Here is a 17,226-nt window from a genome sequence, read left to right on the forward strand (position 1 = left end):
ACATTTGGAGTTGTCTCAGGGAAGTGAAGGCGCTCTGGGTCGATCAAGTGAGGCAGAATCGTACCGCATGGACAGGCTATTAAAGCCATTTGAGGTCGGGACCGACATAGGCTTGTTCCTAAGCAATTTTGAAAGGACTTGCGAAAAGATGAACTTCGGTCCGAGTACATGGCCACAGCGGTTGCTGTCTATGTTGCCGTGTGAGGCGGCGGAAGTAATCGCCAGATTGAGTGTGCAGGATGCATATGATTATGCGAAAGTTAAGGCTAGTCTCCTGAAGAAATACCGCCTTTCAGCCGAAGCTTTTCGGCAAAGGTTTAGGAGCACAGGCAAGAAAGATAGCGAGGGCTATCCGGAGTTTGCGTATAGCTTAAAGGCCAACCTAGTCGAGTGGCTTAAAAGCGCGGAAGCGTACGACAGCAGAGACATGATCATTGAATGCATGTGTCTAGAGCAGTTTTACAAAACCATCCCCCAAGCTGTGAAACTGTGGGTGCAAGACAGAGGTAATGTAAACACTGTGGAAAGGGCGGCTGAATTAGCCGAAGAGTACGCAACCCGTAGAAAATTGAACGCCGAGGAGGGAAACTGGGACGGTCGAAATGGACCGCGGAAACCATTTCCGTTCAAAAAGGGTGCGCAAACTAGACGATCGAAGCCTGTAGACATGGCGGAAAAGCCCGCAGAAAAGAGCGAGGAGAAACTTAACGGAGAAACCGCACAAGAACAGAAAAGAAAGTTCGGATCTTTTAGACCAATTCGCTGTTACAAATGCCACAAACTGGGACATATAGCTGTAAACTGCGAGAAGTCTAGCGTAGTTTTTTCCTACGTGGAGGAAAAAGATGAGAATATGGAACTTTTAAGTCCATATCTCCACGACCTGCAAGTTAATGGAAAACCATGCCGAGTGCTAAGAGACAGTGCCGCCACGCTGGACATTGTCCATCCGTCTTACGTGATGGTAGATGACTTCACCGGAGAAGTAGCATGAATAAAACAGGTTGTAGAAGAACACAGCGTGTGTCTGCCCATGGCCAAAGTCAAAATCAGTGGACCATTCGGGGAGCTAGAGACTGAGGCTGCAGTTTCCAATTTTTTGTCACTGCAGTATCCCTACATCTTTTCGAATCGTTCGAATCAGTTACTGCGTGACAGAGGGCTCAAACTGGGAGAGGGCATAGTACAGGCATTGACCAGAGGCCAAGCTCGTAAGATCGCGGCGCTTTCGGCTGAAAATGCTCAAGCTCCTTCAGCGGAAGCAGAAAAGGGAATAACTTCAGTACCCGAATCCGAGCTAGGCCCGAGGGACAAAAGAACAGTTGAGGAGAGCCTGCCAGTTGACCAGCTCAATGAGAGCGTAGCACTAGAGTGTCAGAGTTCTAGCCTGCAGGAAGAGCAAGCAGACGCGCTCACAAGCGAGACAGGGTCGTTATTATCACCGGCCTCAAAGAACTTTGATCAACTCTTACGCGTGGATAGAGAGTCACTGGCAGCTGAGCAAAAGAATGATGAGAGCTTAGCTAAATTACGTGACACAGCTAAAGAAGGCACTGCTAGGCGCAACGTAACGATACATGAGAGAGGAGGATTGTTGTATCGGCATTACAGAGATCGAAAGGGTAGGATTTTAGATCAGTTAGTCATACCTACTAAGTATAGGGAGGACCTTTTGAGTCTTTGTCGTGGAAATGGGTGGTCCAGCCACCTAGGCATAAACAAATCAAAGGAAAGATTGCTTATGGAATACTACTGGCCTGGCTGTTTCAAAGATGTAGAAAACTTTGTAAGATCATGCGACGCCTGCCAGCGTTCTGGTAAACCAGGAGAGACTTGGAAAGCTCCACTGAAGGTAGTGCCCTTAATAACAGAGCCTTTCAGACGGCTTGTAATAGACACGGTAGGGCCTCTTCCAAAAACAAAATCAGGCTACAGGTACTTGTTTACCATGCTGTGTCCGGCTACCAAGTTTCCAGAAGCAATCCCTTTGAAAGAGCTCAGCTCCACTGAAGTAGTAGACGCGCTTTTGACAGTGTTTGCACGAGTTGGGTTTCCAGCCGAAATTCAGGCAGATCAAGGGTCAGTATTCACGAGCGCACTGACTTCCACATTCTTGCAAAAGTGCGGGGTAAAGTTAATACACAGTTCTGTCTATCACCCTCAGTCAAACAGTGTAGAGAGGTGGCATTCGGTGCTTAAGTGAGTTTTGCGTGCGCTCTGTAACGAGCACAAGGAGGACTGGGAGAACTGTCTGCCGGCAACTTTGTTTGCTTTGCGAACGGTTCCACATGAGGCGACAGGGTTCTCACCAGCAGAACTAGTGTATGGGAGGACACTCCGGTCTCCACTGAGAATGTTAAGAGAGATGTGGGAGGAAAGAGGGGAGAGTCCAACCGTGGTTGAATACGTGCTAAATTTACTGGAGCGGCTAAGCGCAACCCAAGAACTAGTCGGAAAGAACATGGCGCTAGCTCAAAAGAACGCCAAATTCTATTACGACAAGAATGCGAGGCTTCGTACGTTTAACGCCGGAGACCAGGTAATGATCCTCAAACCTTCAAGAAAGAACAAGCTTGAAGTTCACTGGGACGGGCCCGTTAAAGTGTTGCACAAACTTTCAGATACCAACTATGCTTTGAGAATGCCCGGTCGCAGGAAGGAAGTGAGGATATATCACTGTAATTTGATGAAGCCGTATGTAGAGCGGAGCGGAGTCGTTAACTATACCGTCAAAGAGCCGGATGGCATTGGTACCAAGTTTAAGGAGTATAGGGCAACCTCCAACTCTGAAATCGGCCTAGAAGAAGTAGTAGAACACTCGGTAAGCTCGCATGCTCTAAGACCCGAGCAGCTAGATGAGCTAAAAGGGGTGTTAGGGGAATATATCGACAGATTTAGCGATCGGCCGGGTAGAACCGAACTGATAACGCATGAAATTGAGCTGACCTCTGCCGAACCAGTAAGATCAAAACCTTACAGGGTGTCTCCAAGACAGAGAGAGATTATGGAGGCAGAGATACAGCGCATGCTAGAGTTGGGAGTTATTGAGCCCGCTGAGAGTGACTACACGTCACCGCTAATACTCGTAGAAACCCCTAACAAGGACCCTCGTCCGTGTGTTGACTACAGGAAGTTAAATGCGATCACTAGGGATCAGCTGTACCCGATACCCAACATTGAGGAACGAATTGAAAGAGTTAGCGCTGCTAAATACATTTCAACTATAGATCTCGTGCGGGGGTACTGGCAAGTTCCCCTTTCAGAAAGTGCCAGCCGCTATGCCGCATTCATCTCGCCTGTAGGCACTTTTCGCCCTCTCGCACTCAGCTTCGGGCTGAAGAACGCGCCGTTTAGCTTCTCTAAGTTAATGGATATTGTCCTAAAGGACTTGCAGGAGTTCGCCTTACCTTATCTTGATGATGTGGCCATTTTTTCGGACAGCTGGGAACAACACGTATCGCACCTCAAACAGGTGTTCTCACGGTTGAGGGAAGCCGGCTTAACGATGAAAGCGGAAAAGTGTAGGTTTGGTTGTTCGCAGGTTACTTATCTGGGCCATGTTGTCGGTCAGGGCATGAGACGGCCGGCTGAGCTGAAAATAGCGACGATTGGAGATTTTTCTCAGCCGCGCACGAAAACGGACCTTCGTTCATTTTTGGGACTTGTGGGGTACTATCAACGGTACATTCCGAATTACTCGCAATTGGCAAGTCCATTAACAGACGCCCTCCGAAAGGGAGCACCGAGTAACGTACACTGGGATAAGGACAAGGAGAACGCTTTCCAAAGTTTGAAAACGCTATTGGTTTCTCGCCCTGTGCTTCGCGCGCCAGACTACACAAAGGAATTCATAGTTCAATGCGACGCAAGCGACAGAGGTATGGGCGTGGTACTTAGTCAGGTCGGCGACGATAACGAGGAGCATCCTATCCTCTACGCCAGCCGTAAACTAAATGTAAGAGAGGAAGCCTACAGCGCTTCAGAGAAGGAATGCGCTTGTTTGGTTTGGGCCGCCCAGAAGTTGTCGTGTTACTTGTACGGAGCGAAGTTCATCTTCGAGACCGACCACTGTCCTCTGACGTGGCTCAATCAAATGTCACACAAAAACGGCCGCTTGCTCCGATGGAGCCTCACTCTCCAAGAGTACAACTTCTCCGTTAGATATAAGAAGGGAAAGTTGCATAGCAATGCGGATGGTTTGAGCAGGCTAATTTGAATTCTACGTTTGAGGGTCCCGCCTAAATTTTAAGGTTACTAGTGTTAGCTTTTCTTTAGGCGAAGAAAATCCCCTCTCATTTGGCAGAATTCCCTCCAATAATTGCTGAATGTGTCAGCAGGAATTTGCTTCAGAAATTGGCATAGCGAAATGCAGCATTTTTTGTTTGCTTCCGCACTTATGTTGTTGTTGTTTTTTTTTGAAGCCTAGCGAGTCTAAAGTGATGACCAATGCACGCCATCTCGGCGCAGAGCCGTGTTGTGGGGTTCATTTTGCAGTTGCCTGTCCTTGTTGGATGTTTTGGGGCGGTGACATCAATGCACAAGTGGTCGCTGCGAGCCAAGACATCAATCCCCCCCTGACCAGCAGCCGTTCTCTTCCTGCCTAGCGGTTGTCAGCGCTAGACAGTCGAGATTTTTCGGGCCATGGAGGCGCTGTTAAGAATGGCGAGCCGCTAAGCAAGATTGCCACCTTGCCACCCGATTACGACAAGGGGTGCAAGACGCGCACCTCTCCCTCTCCGTCGCTGCAGCTGGGAGGCGTTCAAAGAAGCGGCCTTTGCGTTGGAATCCGCCGCCTTCCTCCAGCCCCTTCGACATTGTGACGGAACTAGTTCGGTGCGTGAACAATGATTCCGGAGTTCCCCAACGCGGAGCTGATTTGACACGCATGGACAAGCTGCCGCGGGAACGACGTATTTTTGTGCTTCTCACGGTTCGGAGTGGCACGGAACAACGAGCGACCCTCGAGCGGCAACGATAGTTCCCGGAACGGCACCCGCCAACGCCGTCGTCGGGCATCAGAGCGCGGTTGCCTTTGTGTACGTAAACTGTTCTGCAGAGCAGCGGCGCGTTGGTGATGAGTAAACGAACAGTCGCCGCGTTGTAGGACTGGCGGATCGAGTGTATAAAAACTGTGGTTGTGCGAATGCTGAGGACACTTCTCTTGAGCAGTCAAGTTAGACTGAGTCACTTCTCTCATGCAGTCATGTTGGACTGTTACTCTTTTTCTCAAGCAGTCATGTTAGACTGATTTAATTTCTGTAAATAAACCCTTTTTCCTCGTTCTCGATGAGAAGCAGTTCTTCACTTCATCAACGATCTCAGCATAAATAAGTTGGACGACGGCATGGGCCAGCTACCTTCGAATTCATGCCGTACTCCAATCTTGGCAAAGGACCACGGACGATGGGATTGAGCCCCCAATCCTGACAACACCCAACCACATGAAGCTACCAGACAATGAAGCCAAGGAAAGTACAAGGAAAAGTTGTTCTTTTTTTAAATGTAATCCTAATTATGGTTGACGATTAAATTTAGGATTCACTTCATATTCTTCGCCTAGGTTTAAATTGATATTTCCTATCCGTCCCCACTGTCGTAAGTGGCACTGCCACTTACGACCATGCTTAACACTGCCATAATTTAGGACCATAAATTGGCACTGCCAGGACTAGGATATAAGTACATGTTCACAAATAATCAGAGAAAATGGATGGAGGGAATGCCGTCGCCGTAGCTTCATTGGTGGAGAGAACCTCATGCTGAAGTAGTGGGTCCCAACGGTGGCAAGTTATCTTCCCTACCTCCTTTATTTTCCTTTTGATTTATTACATGAATAAGAACTTCCTTGCACATCTAATCATCATCAAACACTAAATCTAAAATTCAAATAGAAACATCTTAATTTCTCTTGTGCTTTCCCTCGCTTCATTGTTTGTTAACTTCATATGGCTTTTACTAAAAGTTCAGTTCGGTTCACTTTATTTCTATTTATGATTACAACCGTTGCTGTAAATCACCTGGGCCCATAGCAATCCTGCTAGTTCTGGGTCCATGCAAATGAATACAAAACACCATTGCAACTCAGGTTAACAGATAATGTGATTTGCAGGTAGAGATTCCGCTAATATTGTTGTTAACATGATATTAATAAATTTGTTATAGCGTAAGAGAAAAACCAATAATAGCAAGATCCGTTACTATTACAATAAAAACATGTTGATAATTAATTATAAAGTGCTTAACATCACAGGAAATCAGAAGAATAAGAATGGGGTGGGGTGCGTTTGGCAGGCATTCTCAGATCATGAACAGCAGGTTGCCATTATCCCTCAAGAGAAAAGTATATAACAGCTGTGTATTACCAGTACTCACGTACGGGGCAGAAACCTGGAGGCTTACGAAAAGGGTTCTACTTAAATTGAGGACGACGCAACGAGCTATGGAAAAAAGAATGATAGGTGTAACGTTAAGGGATAAGAAAAGAGCAGATTGGGTGAGGGAACAAAGGCGAGTTACTGATATCTTAGTTGAAATCAAGAAAAATAAATGGGCATTGGCTGGATATGTAATGAGGAGGGAAGATAACCGATGGTCATTAAGGGTTACTGACTGGATTCCAAGGGAAGGGAAGCGTAGCAGAGGGCGGCAAAAAGTTAGGTGGGCGGATGAGATTAAGAAGTTTGCAGGGACAACATGGCCACAATTAGTACATGACCGGGGTAGTTGGAGAAGTATGGGAGAGGCCTTTGCCCTGCAGTGGGCGTAATCAAGCTGATGATGAACATCATAGGGAAATCTTGGGCGCTCTTTTATCCTCTTCGGAAGATTATTCCATATTTTCATCCCAGACCCGCCGTGGTTGCTCAGTGGCTATGGTGTTGGGCTGCTGAGCACGAGGTCGCGGGATCGAATCCCGGCCACGGCGGCCGCATTTCGATGGGAGCGAAATGCGAAAACACCCGTGTGCTTAGATTTAGGTGCACGTTAAAGAACCCCAGGTGGTCTAAATTTCCGGAGTCCTCCACTACGGCGTGCCTCATAATCAGAAAGTGGTTTTGGCACATAAAACCCCAAATATTATTATTATTATTTTCATTCCAATGTAAGCTAACCTGCGCCTACCGTACAAGTTGCTAACAGATGGTATGTTAAAATTTCTGTTCAGTTGTGTCCTCGTGTGTCTGTGTGGTGTGATGAAAATGGTACTTGGAAGGGGGTTATTGTCCGAAAGTATGGCATGAACTGATCACGATGTATTGAAGTCCCTGACAATGAGGAATGGCATAATGTTAGTTTTTTTTAATAACGGTTCTGTGTGTTCCGTACAACTAGAGAAGGACCTAATTAGGAGCGCTCTTTTCTGAAGTTTGATTACTGGATCTAGGTAAGATGAATACGTATGCCCTCATGTCTCAATACAATAGGTTAAATGGCTATAAAAATACCAAAGTAAGTCATTCGTAGTGTACATGCGGGAAAATGTTGACGCGCCTGATATAAAGTCAAGCATGCATGACTGAGCCGGCTGCAAATATTTGCTATTGTTAAGAACGTGGAGGCGCTGTTAAGAACGACCCAGCTGAGGTGCAAGTTTTGCCAGCCAGTTGCCACAGCGGCGTCAACTTTCTAGGAACGCCACCGTTACGCTCTAGCCTCGTCGCCATTGTGACTGAATGCGATCGGCGGACCAACTATCGTTACTGAGCCCGCCACCGCCGCCCTGGTCTGCCGCGAGCGGGGGAGTGCTCGCGGGAACGTAGTTCGAGGCTCCTTCCCACGCGCCGTCCAAGACGCAAGACAATGAGCACCCGGCCGCACTGCGGGGGTCAGTTCGGGGAATAAAAAGCACCTTTCCTGACACAAGCCCCGAGTTCTACGAAGTCCGTCTGACGTCGGCTCCGGACCGTGAACCTGTGCGGTGTGTGTGTAACCCGTCCCGCAGAGAGGCGGCTTGTTTACGATGCCTGGACGAACGTTTCCGTCACCTTGGGATCGAGGGGGGACCGGGTGTTTATAAACCGTTTGTGCGGCTGCTCAGCACTTTCTCAAGCAGTCATGTTAGACAGGTGTACCTTTCTCTCGCAGTCATGCTAGACTGATGAACTGCATGTAGATACTGTAAATAAACCCCTATTCCTCGTTCTCGATGAGAAGCAGTCATTCGCTTCAACAACGTCCTCAGCGTGGATAAGTTGGAAGACGGCATGGGCCAGCTACCATCTAATTAATGCCCGACTCCAATCTTGACAACTGATTACGAGCGACGGGATTGAGCCCCCAATCCTGACACTATGTGTGCCCTGTAATGAAGGGATGAATCTAACGTTATACCAAGATATTTATATTCTTCAGCTTCTGTAATAGTTGTCATCGCAATCTTCAAAGTTATTGGTGGTACTTTAACTCGGTTGGACGAAAATATAATGTACTTTGTTTTAGATGTATTGAGTGTTAATTTGTTGTCCATAAATCAGTTTCTTAGTTTTTCTAGTTCTCTATTAGCAGTGTTTTCTAAGTGATTGATATCCGTGATGATATCCATGATTGATATCCATGATTGATATCAATGATTGATTGAAACGACTAATTGGCTAGAGCGGAAGAAAAAACGAGGCGCGCTGGCAGAAGGGGGGAGATGCCGGGAGAGTTCCAGGAAGCGACGCCAGGAGAAGGGCGGTCACCGGACCGGGAGTTGAAGACGGGCCGTCGGGCTTTGGACCCGAGCCACCCGACCGGGGCCTCCTGCCAACCCCTTCCTGTGCGTCGCCACTCCACCCGATCGTGCCGCCAGCTGCCTGAGGCCGGCGTTCGAGCTTCTGCGCCCGTGGGCAGGACGAGAGCAGTCGGGCTACGGGCCCGAGTTCTACGCCCAGTTGCCCTGCCAGAATGCCCCCGCCATCTACTCGTGCCGCCTACTGCCCGAGGCCGGCGTTCGAGCTTCTGTGCCCGTGGGCAGGACGAGAGCAGTCGGGCTACGGGCCCGAGCTCTACGCCCAGCTACCCGGCCAGAACGCCGCCGTCGTGTGCTCGTGCCACCTAGCCGCCTGCCTTCTGTCTCCAAGCCAGAGCAAGGGCGCTCCGGTCGCCCGGTCAACCATCCTACACCCCGACCTTTGGTGAGACCGGCGCAACTTCTCTCATCGTCTTGTCGCCGCTTCTCGACGTCGAGACTGTTATGCGCCCTGCCATCGTGATCAGCCCGGACTCACGTGCAGTTAACGCCGTACTAGCCCTGAGTGTCTGAGTGTTTAGTTTATGCTTTCTATTTATTTCTATTTCTATTTAGCTTTATTAAAAGTTTTTGTGTGTGTTTTTGAAACTAACGGCTTTGTCCTCAATTAGATTCTCGGCCTTAGAGAACCATCAGAACCTTTTGAACAAGAACCTGCATCACAATATTGAAGACTGAAAGCAACCAAAGCAAACTTTGGCTGGAAGTGCTTCTGTCCACGATCCTGTCATGGATTTCAACAATGCTTTCGGACTAAGGGAGGCACCGGTCGTTGGCAGGAAGATAACCTCTGCAGGCGTTCCTGTCTGACAAAGCGATGGTGAACTTCCAGTCCTTATCGCCAAGCGCTTTCAATGCCCCTGTATTTCAAAAAAACCCAGGACCGATCTGAAGCAGCGACCGCGTTCTCCTGTCCGGCCGTGACCGCAGTAACACCAACTAACAATACAACACACTTTTGAGCTTTTCAACGACCTTTGGCCGCAGAAGCTTCATCCGAGGCGGAAGGCGCGTGCGTCTCGCGCGCTATACTCACGTCGGGTAAGTGGCGTCCTCGACGCAGTATGCGCTCTCTCCCAGCCCGCGGGCGGTGCAGGCCGGCATGCCGTGCGCGTCGAGCCGCGGCCTCAGCTCTCCGGACGTCGGGTAGACGACGGGCCGGCCCGTGGTCGCCGGCGTGCGACCACCTGGCGGGGGTCCTCGCGCGCTGCGCATCGTCTTGAAGCCGTGTGGTCGCGTCGGCGACGGCCGGGTCGCCCCGCAGCAGTAGACGCAGCACGCCAGCGCTGTCACCCACAGAACCTGCGCAGACAGTGGGCCGGGCAGGGTGTATTGTGCTGTGCACCGTGCATCACTTATATCCAGAGCGGTGTGAACCGGCGCGATCCTTCCGTGACGCGACTCGCATCAGTTAAGTATGCGAGTTCCTTATGAGGCGGCGTTCTTCTGAAACCGGCGTGCCTTATTTTGGCCTGACTCTCTTTGTTTCCTGGGCACCTTGGCTCATAGCACAAAGTATAGGAGGCACCAGCAAATTTAAGAGAATCACAATGTAGAAATGGACAGGACAAAGACTGGACAAACAATTAACTTTTCTCCGTCAGTAGACGGAACATAACACAGCAGCGCATGCATCAAACACGAGAATCAGAACCGAGAGGCTATCATGCATACAGCGTGTTTACGGTTTCTGATATCAAAACGCGAACTATTTTATTGGTGAAGTGGTCCGAGGGGTCACTTACGCATGAACCTTTACCATTTTCTTTTTTGAAAAGCTGCACACATCTCTCTTTCACGTCATGCTGCTTTCATCTTCTAGCGCAAGCGACAACAAGGCGCGGATGCACTTTTTTTCGACGGAGCAAATCACGAGGGCTGTCGCAGATGAGACCAAAATATAAAGATGTTATAATAATCTAAATGAGTCGCTATTAGGGAGATTAATTCATAGACGAAACACAAATGCATATAATTAGGCGAAATACAAAAAAACTTATCTGACTTGCTCCAAGCGATGGCAAACAACATAACCTCGGTTCTGTCAAGCTACGTGGCACTTGCACATATATTTTTTAAAATTTTGTCACAAGTTACATAGGATATGGTATTTAATTTCCACCCATGTTCGCGCCATGGCAATACCTATGGTAATGATTGTTAATAGGCATCATTGTGCCATGGTATTCATAGTCTGCAACAAATTACGACGCAAGTATGAATTAGTTATCGAAAAGTAACGTCAGTTGCCTGTATTCCACCTGTGCAGCTGGCCCTTTTGATGGGCGTTTTGCTGAATAAACTCATTCAAGCTCGTCCAGCTCACTACTCTCTTGACCTCCCTGCCTTCCCTCTCTTTTCTTTCTCTCTAGTTCTATTAATTAGGCTACGTCTATTGAGGCAGCTCGTCACTTTGCGGCTAGTGAATTTCGAGGGTTAGCGTGTGTATACCTTATTATCGGTTTTATTATGAGTACACGCAAAAGCTCTCCAGTTATGACTATACATTGTCTCTCTGCTGGTCCTCTCGTTCATACCGCTGGTGGAAATTGACAGTCCGACTGATCATGCGATCCGGGCATTGACCACAAGAATGACCTCATCGTCGAACTTTGAATGACGACACTATCACAACTGCTAGACGTTAACTAAATTTTTGGGTTTTACGTGCCAAAACTACGACATGAGTATGATGCACGCGCCCCTAATCACAAGTACACAAGCATTTTTGCATTTCCCCTCCATCGATGTGCGGTCTCCGCTAGCGGGGAACGGACCGGCAACCCCGTGCTTTGCAGCTAAATGCCGCCATTGTCATTGGGCTACCGCGATGGGTCCCCACTGAACTTGATGGGTAACCGCTGAACTATGCGTGGAAGAGAAGGCCCCGTAAGGCTGACATAACATTTAGCGTCTCCTTCAGTTTTCTGTGTTCAGACTCTGTTGACAGAAAAGATTTAAAAAAATTAAACGAAAAATGTCGCAGTTTCGCCCGAAAGGCGCAGCATCTATTGTGATAGCTAATTAGTAGACATATATACGAAGTAAGGATAGTAGTTTTATCGGCCGTAGAAATTTGTAAACATTCGCTTAATAACTAATCTAACGGGCATGGCGTCACGCGCGAACACGCAAATGTGAACTTATCTCACTCGATGACCACGCACACTCGCTGTCAAAACACTGAGTGAGGAAGTGCGGCAGCAGCAGCGAGTGAATAGACATTTCTGCTGCCTCTCGTATCAACGGGAACTAAGCGGCGAAAGCACAGCGCACACGAAGCTATCAGCACTCGGCGCACTCTGCCCCCCGCGCAGATCGCTTTCAAGATAGGACACGCGCTGCCGCGCGCGGTCGCGTCATACTCGGCAGCCCCCCGCTTCCTCCCCGGTGCATTGCGCACGCCGGAAGACGACATGCTTCCTCCCTGCCTTCCTCCCTTGCGCGAGCGAGATCGGGCCCTCATCGTCGGCTCACTCTCGCGCGCTTTCACTCGCACATGCAGCATACGGCGCGCGGCAGCGACGTTATCGTCCTTCGACTTTATACGGAACATCACGGCGACGGCGACGGCAGGAATGCGCCTGGAGTGTCTATATAATTGCTATAGCAATAAAATGAAACGAAACTACAGCCACCCTCGAATAGTGTGCCATCGCAAAAGTCCGCGGAGTGCCTCGCGATCGACATAAACCAACTGCAATGTTAAGAGAAGCCGGAGGCACGGGGTGACGCGCAAGGCAAGAAAGAGGGAGCAGCAAATGTTTCCTCTCTAAACGTGGAGGATGTGTCGCCGAACAGGATCGATAACGGTAACAACGGTAAAGGACAAGAGGCAACAGTGACATCTGCCACTCCCGCATCCAGTGACGCTGCGCAGAGCTGTGGGTGAGAGACGAGAATGAGGGGAAGTGCCAGAGTCCACTGTAATGCACCACATCTGCACGGGCTTGTCATGCATCAATCGAAAGCCTCCATCCAGCTTGACCCGCGCCCGGGTGATGTACGGGGCCATACGAATATAGTTTGTTGTTTTTGTTAAAACGAAACCAAGGGTATGTGGTCAATGCATGCGGCCTCTTGTGAAGAGAGAAGAGAACGGGTTACGGTGGATTACGAGTAGGAAATAGGAAAATGAGAGATAAAATACAAAATAACGTTCCAGACTGCTCTTGCTAGTTTTGGTGGATGCGGCGGAATTCGGAGGTCCTTTAACGAATGAGGCCCTAAATTAATTTGGAGAGCGTACGCATCTGTCTGTCGCTTTGAAACTGGGGATAGACCGAAATGATGTGTTCTTGTATTCGATAATTGGCAAGTGTAACATTTTCCCGGACCTGGTAGATCAAGAGAGAAAAAATCAACAACTAGAGGACTCGCAAACGATTGAAGGGATTAATTCAGTGACGTTACAACTGCTCACGCCGGGGGTGCGTCCGGTAACGGGACGGATCAGCCGACGAGCATACGGCAGCGCGTTGGCGATATCCAGAAATTAAACTGCTCAGAAGTAAAAGCCCTGGCTATTGTCTACACGCCTGCAATACGGGAGAACGTTAGCGGAGCACCCCTGCAGAGACTGAAAACATCACGTGTTTAACAAAGCTTTGTTGACACTCTGCAACGTCTCTCGATCTGCGGTGAACACGCGCTTCCGTGCACATAGAGTGACATGTGTTGCATACGCGCGCAGAAGGTTTACGGGGTAGATTAACTGGAGAAAGGTCTTGAACCGTTTCACTGCAAAGAAGGAGACACGGCGCGACCGAACAAACAGCGTATAGCAACTAGTGCTGCGGCCGCCGGGCGCTTGGAGTGCCTCCAATTTACATTTATATCGAGAAAGTGCGCGGCGACAAGATGGCCCTTTCATCGACTTTTCCTTCGTGATAGCCTCGCAAGTTGACGATTCGGCGACCCGCCAGGATCTGGCACGTGTATACCGCGCGCACGCTTCACCGTTGTGTGCCGCACGGTGCAAAAAAGAAGCAACACAATCGGCAAAGAAAGGGGGAAAAAAGAAAGAAGGTCGCACGCGCGAGACGGGCTAGCGATCAGTTCCCACCAAGTCGCGATGCCATCGTATCTCCCATTTCTTTTTTCATTCTCCCGATCCACGTGCGGAGTGCCGACGGATGGAAGGACTTCCAGAGGTTGCTGCCCGAGGCACACCGAGCATATATACACGGAGGGCGCCGCCCATAAAAGAAAGGATCAGCGTGTGAGGTTGCGCTGCGGAACGCATTCCGTCGCGCACATGGGTGCTGTAGGAATGCTGCCGTTCGCCAGCAACAGTACGCACGCGGCTTGCTTCTGGGCTTTGGTCCGCCAGTGCAGCCGCCGCCGCTGGCACTGCCGGGGCCAATGACACGCGGGTCATTTGAAGCGCGCGTGAAGCTCCGCCGTTTACGCAGGTTCCTGGAGTAGAAGTGCAAAATGAGGTACGTTCCTCGCACCGAGGCTCGCGAAAGAAGGGGTTAACTGGTAGGGAGTGTGTCACAACCGGCGCCCACTTTATTTTTCATTTTCTTTTAAAGCGAAGCTTTCTTTGCCTACCATTCCGTGGTTCCGCCTGGGTAGGTTGGTCGCTGGTAGGATTCTCGCCGGGCAGATCCGCAACCACTAATAAAAAAAAATATATGAATCGTGCGGCGGCGGGATTAGAACCTTGGATCCCAGCTGAGCAGCCTGATGCTCTAACTATTCGGCCGCAACCGCATTAAAAAAAAAAAAACTACATATGCACAGGCTTCTCGCGACAAAGCCAACTAGTTGTTTGATACGATCGCCGCGTGTTGATGATTATGATTCTCATACTATGACACACACCAACAAAGAGGGATCGGCCAGCAAGCGCGTCCGCATGCAGACTATGATGACGATGATTTCCGTGCTACGGCACATACTCGCAATGGGCGATTGGCCAAGAACCGACAAGCAAATTTAAGGTAGATAAGAAGAAATTACGAACTACAAGCCTATATATTATTTGTAACATTGTGTAGTCGACAGCACATCACATGCTTGATACGACATGCGAGCACGCCAGTTTCCTTTACGCCAAAGACGCAGGAATAAAAAGGGGCAAACTTGTAGCATTTTATTAACCGCTTCTTATTCCAACATGCACACTTGATCTGCACATTTTTTTTCCTTTCTTCTATTTGACAGTCCTCCGTTTCAAAATTTGCTTGACAGCAGGCCAAAAGAAACAAAAAAGTCAAAAATTTCTGGTCGTCTATGCACAGGCAATGGTGAAGTCATGTCTGCTTAGCAAGAACCCTAATCTAGCACCCCTTTAGAGATACGAGACCTTGAAATGTGCTACAAAATACAGTCGTGTTCTAGTTATCAGGGCTCGAATTTATAGATGGCTCTTACGCGAGAATTGTTCATAAGATCCTATTTCAGCCAATTCTGTTGCTGGACACATTATTAGCGAAGGCGGCCTACGAATGGCAAAAAAACAATTACGAAGGAAAGCTTTGTGAATTCTACCCCTGGTTCTCAGAATCCTGCCTCTAACAATTCGAAACTATTTTAATTGGAACGCCGAGGTATCTTTTAGAAGATCCTGGATACGGATACCTCGAAAGTGGCACTATAGCTTTAGAATTTCTGCTAAGCAGACGCAATTACAACATGTGCCCTAGAATGAGCGATTAAAAAGGTAATTATTTGCACATCTGGGATTATCAACGAAATTATTGTTTAATATTTCCTTGATGCTAATGTCCGGCTAGCCGCGAAGCCTGTATGCAAAAATGGCGGAGGCCTAGATGTAGTAGTTCGTCTAAGAAAGTGTTCTGCATATACAAGTACGTATATATATATATATATATATATATATATATATATATATATATATATATATATATATATATATATATATATATATATATATATATATATATATATATATATATATATATATAGAGAGAGAGAGAGAGAGAGAGACAAAGATAAATTATATAGGCTACCTTTCATACGTAAAGAACTTGAGCCATCCTACAAGGTGGAAGAACAAGTCTTTTATTTCAACAGTTTCGACCGGTGCACCGATCTTCATCAGGGTTCGCAAGAAAATGGCATATCTTATTTTGTTGTAGCACAAGCTGAACAAAGACAACAGAAAGCCTCATATGACACACACAGCGCTAACTTTCAACAATAGATTTATTTAAAGTTCTCGTCACTATATATACACCCACAAAATGTCATACAACACGTGTGAAATTTTGGTAAAAATGAACCCCCCCACCACACATACACAGACACAAAACAGGGAACCACACGCAAGCACTTTTTTGACTCCCATATTCACAGACATGTACACGTTCAGCGCGAACAAAGATAATCGAGCTCTTTTGAGGACAATGAAATGGAAGGTTTACTGACGCATGCCTTACCAAATATTGATATGTGTCTAGCTACTATTATCAAGCGCGTCATCTCACACCTGCTTCTACTCATGATGACTGTTTCTTTAAATCTAGGTTTGCATTTGCATCTCTGGCAATGGATGGCAAGGAAGCCGTCTGCGGCCAGGTTGTTTACTTTCTTATTGTGTTCTCGCAGCCGGTTACTTATGCATGTACCTGTTTGACCAATGTAGAATCGTCCACACACGAGAGGAATGCGGTATACCACACCCGCGATGCAATCAACGAACTTGTTTTTGTGTTCATTTTCACCAGCGGTACGTGTGATTCTTTGCGGCCTTGTGTTTCTACACAGGCTGACCAATTTATTAGGCGCCGAAGATACGACGTTGATGCCACTTCTTCCATCAATATTATTTAATCTATGTGAGAACCCATGTGTGTAGGGGATGACAGCAACCTTTCTTTTGTTTATGTCAGTGCTTGTACCATGCACCTGCTCCGAGCTGCTTTCCTGTGCTTTCTTAAGCAGTCCTTCTGCGACCGACACAAGCACGTGGCTCGGCTAACCAGCGCCGCCTAAACGCGAGGCTTGCCGTCTGAAGCTATCGTGCATTAGGTGCTGGCATGATTTCTTCATTGCTTCGCTGAAACACACCTTCGCGGTTCCCCTCTTCAAAAGCTTATTATGCGCGGAATGAAATGGTAAAAGTGGCTTACTTGCCCTAGGTTTGTAACACCAGCAGGTTTTGTTATCGGTGAGCCCAAGGAATGTAATCCTCCCGTGACATGGATTTAAAAGGTCAAATTAAAATTAAATTATGGGCTTTTACGTGCCAAAACCACTTTCTGATTATGAGGCACGCCGTAGTGGGGGACTCCGGAAATTTGGACCACCTGGGGATCTTTAACGTGCAACTAAATCTAAGTACACGGGTGTTTTCGCATTTCGCCCCCATCGAAATGCGGCCGCCGTGGCCGGGATTCGATCCCGCGACCCCGTGCTTAGCAGCCCAACACCATAGCCACTAAGCAACCACGGCGGGTTTCACAGGTCAGTTCCAGTGGGTTAAGACAGTCACGGATAGGGGTAAAAACGGGAGCACATTGATT

General features: G+C 48.2%; 1 protein-coding gene across 1 annotated transcript in view; it reads right to left on the reverse strand.

Annotated features, from left to right (window-relative positions):
• The window catches only part of LOC135906027 (neurotrophin 1-like), a 143,730-nt gene that overhangs the window by 38,697 nt on the left and 87,807 nt on the right, over positions 1-17,226 (reverse strand). The window contains exon 2 of the mRNA XM_065437169.2: positions 9,768-10,033. Within this exon, the coding sequence (XP_065293241.1) occupies positions 9,768-10,033 (266 nt within the window). The remainder of the gene's footprint in view (positions 1-9,767; positions 10,034-17,226) is intronic.

The sequence above is a fragment of the Dermacentor albipictus genome, chromosome 1 (genome assembly GCF_038994185.2).
Source record: "Dermacentor albipictus isolate Rhodes 1998 colony chromosome 1, USDA_Dalb.pri_finalv2, whole genome shotgun sequence".
Lineage (NCBI taxonomy): Eukaryota > Metazoa > Arthropoda > Arachnida > Ixodida > Ixodidae > Dermacentor > Dermacentor albipictus.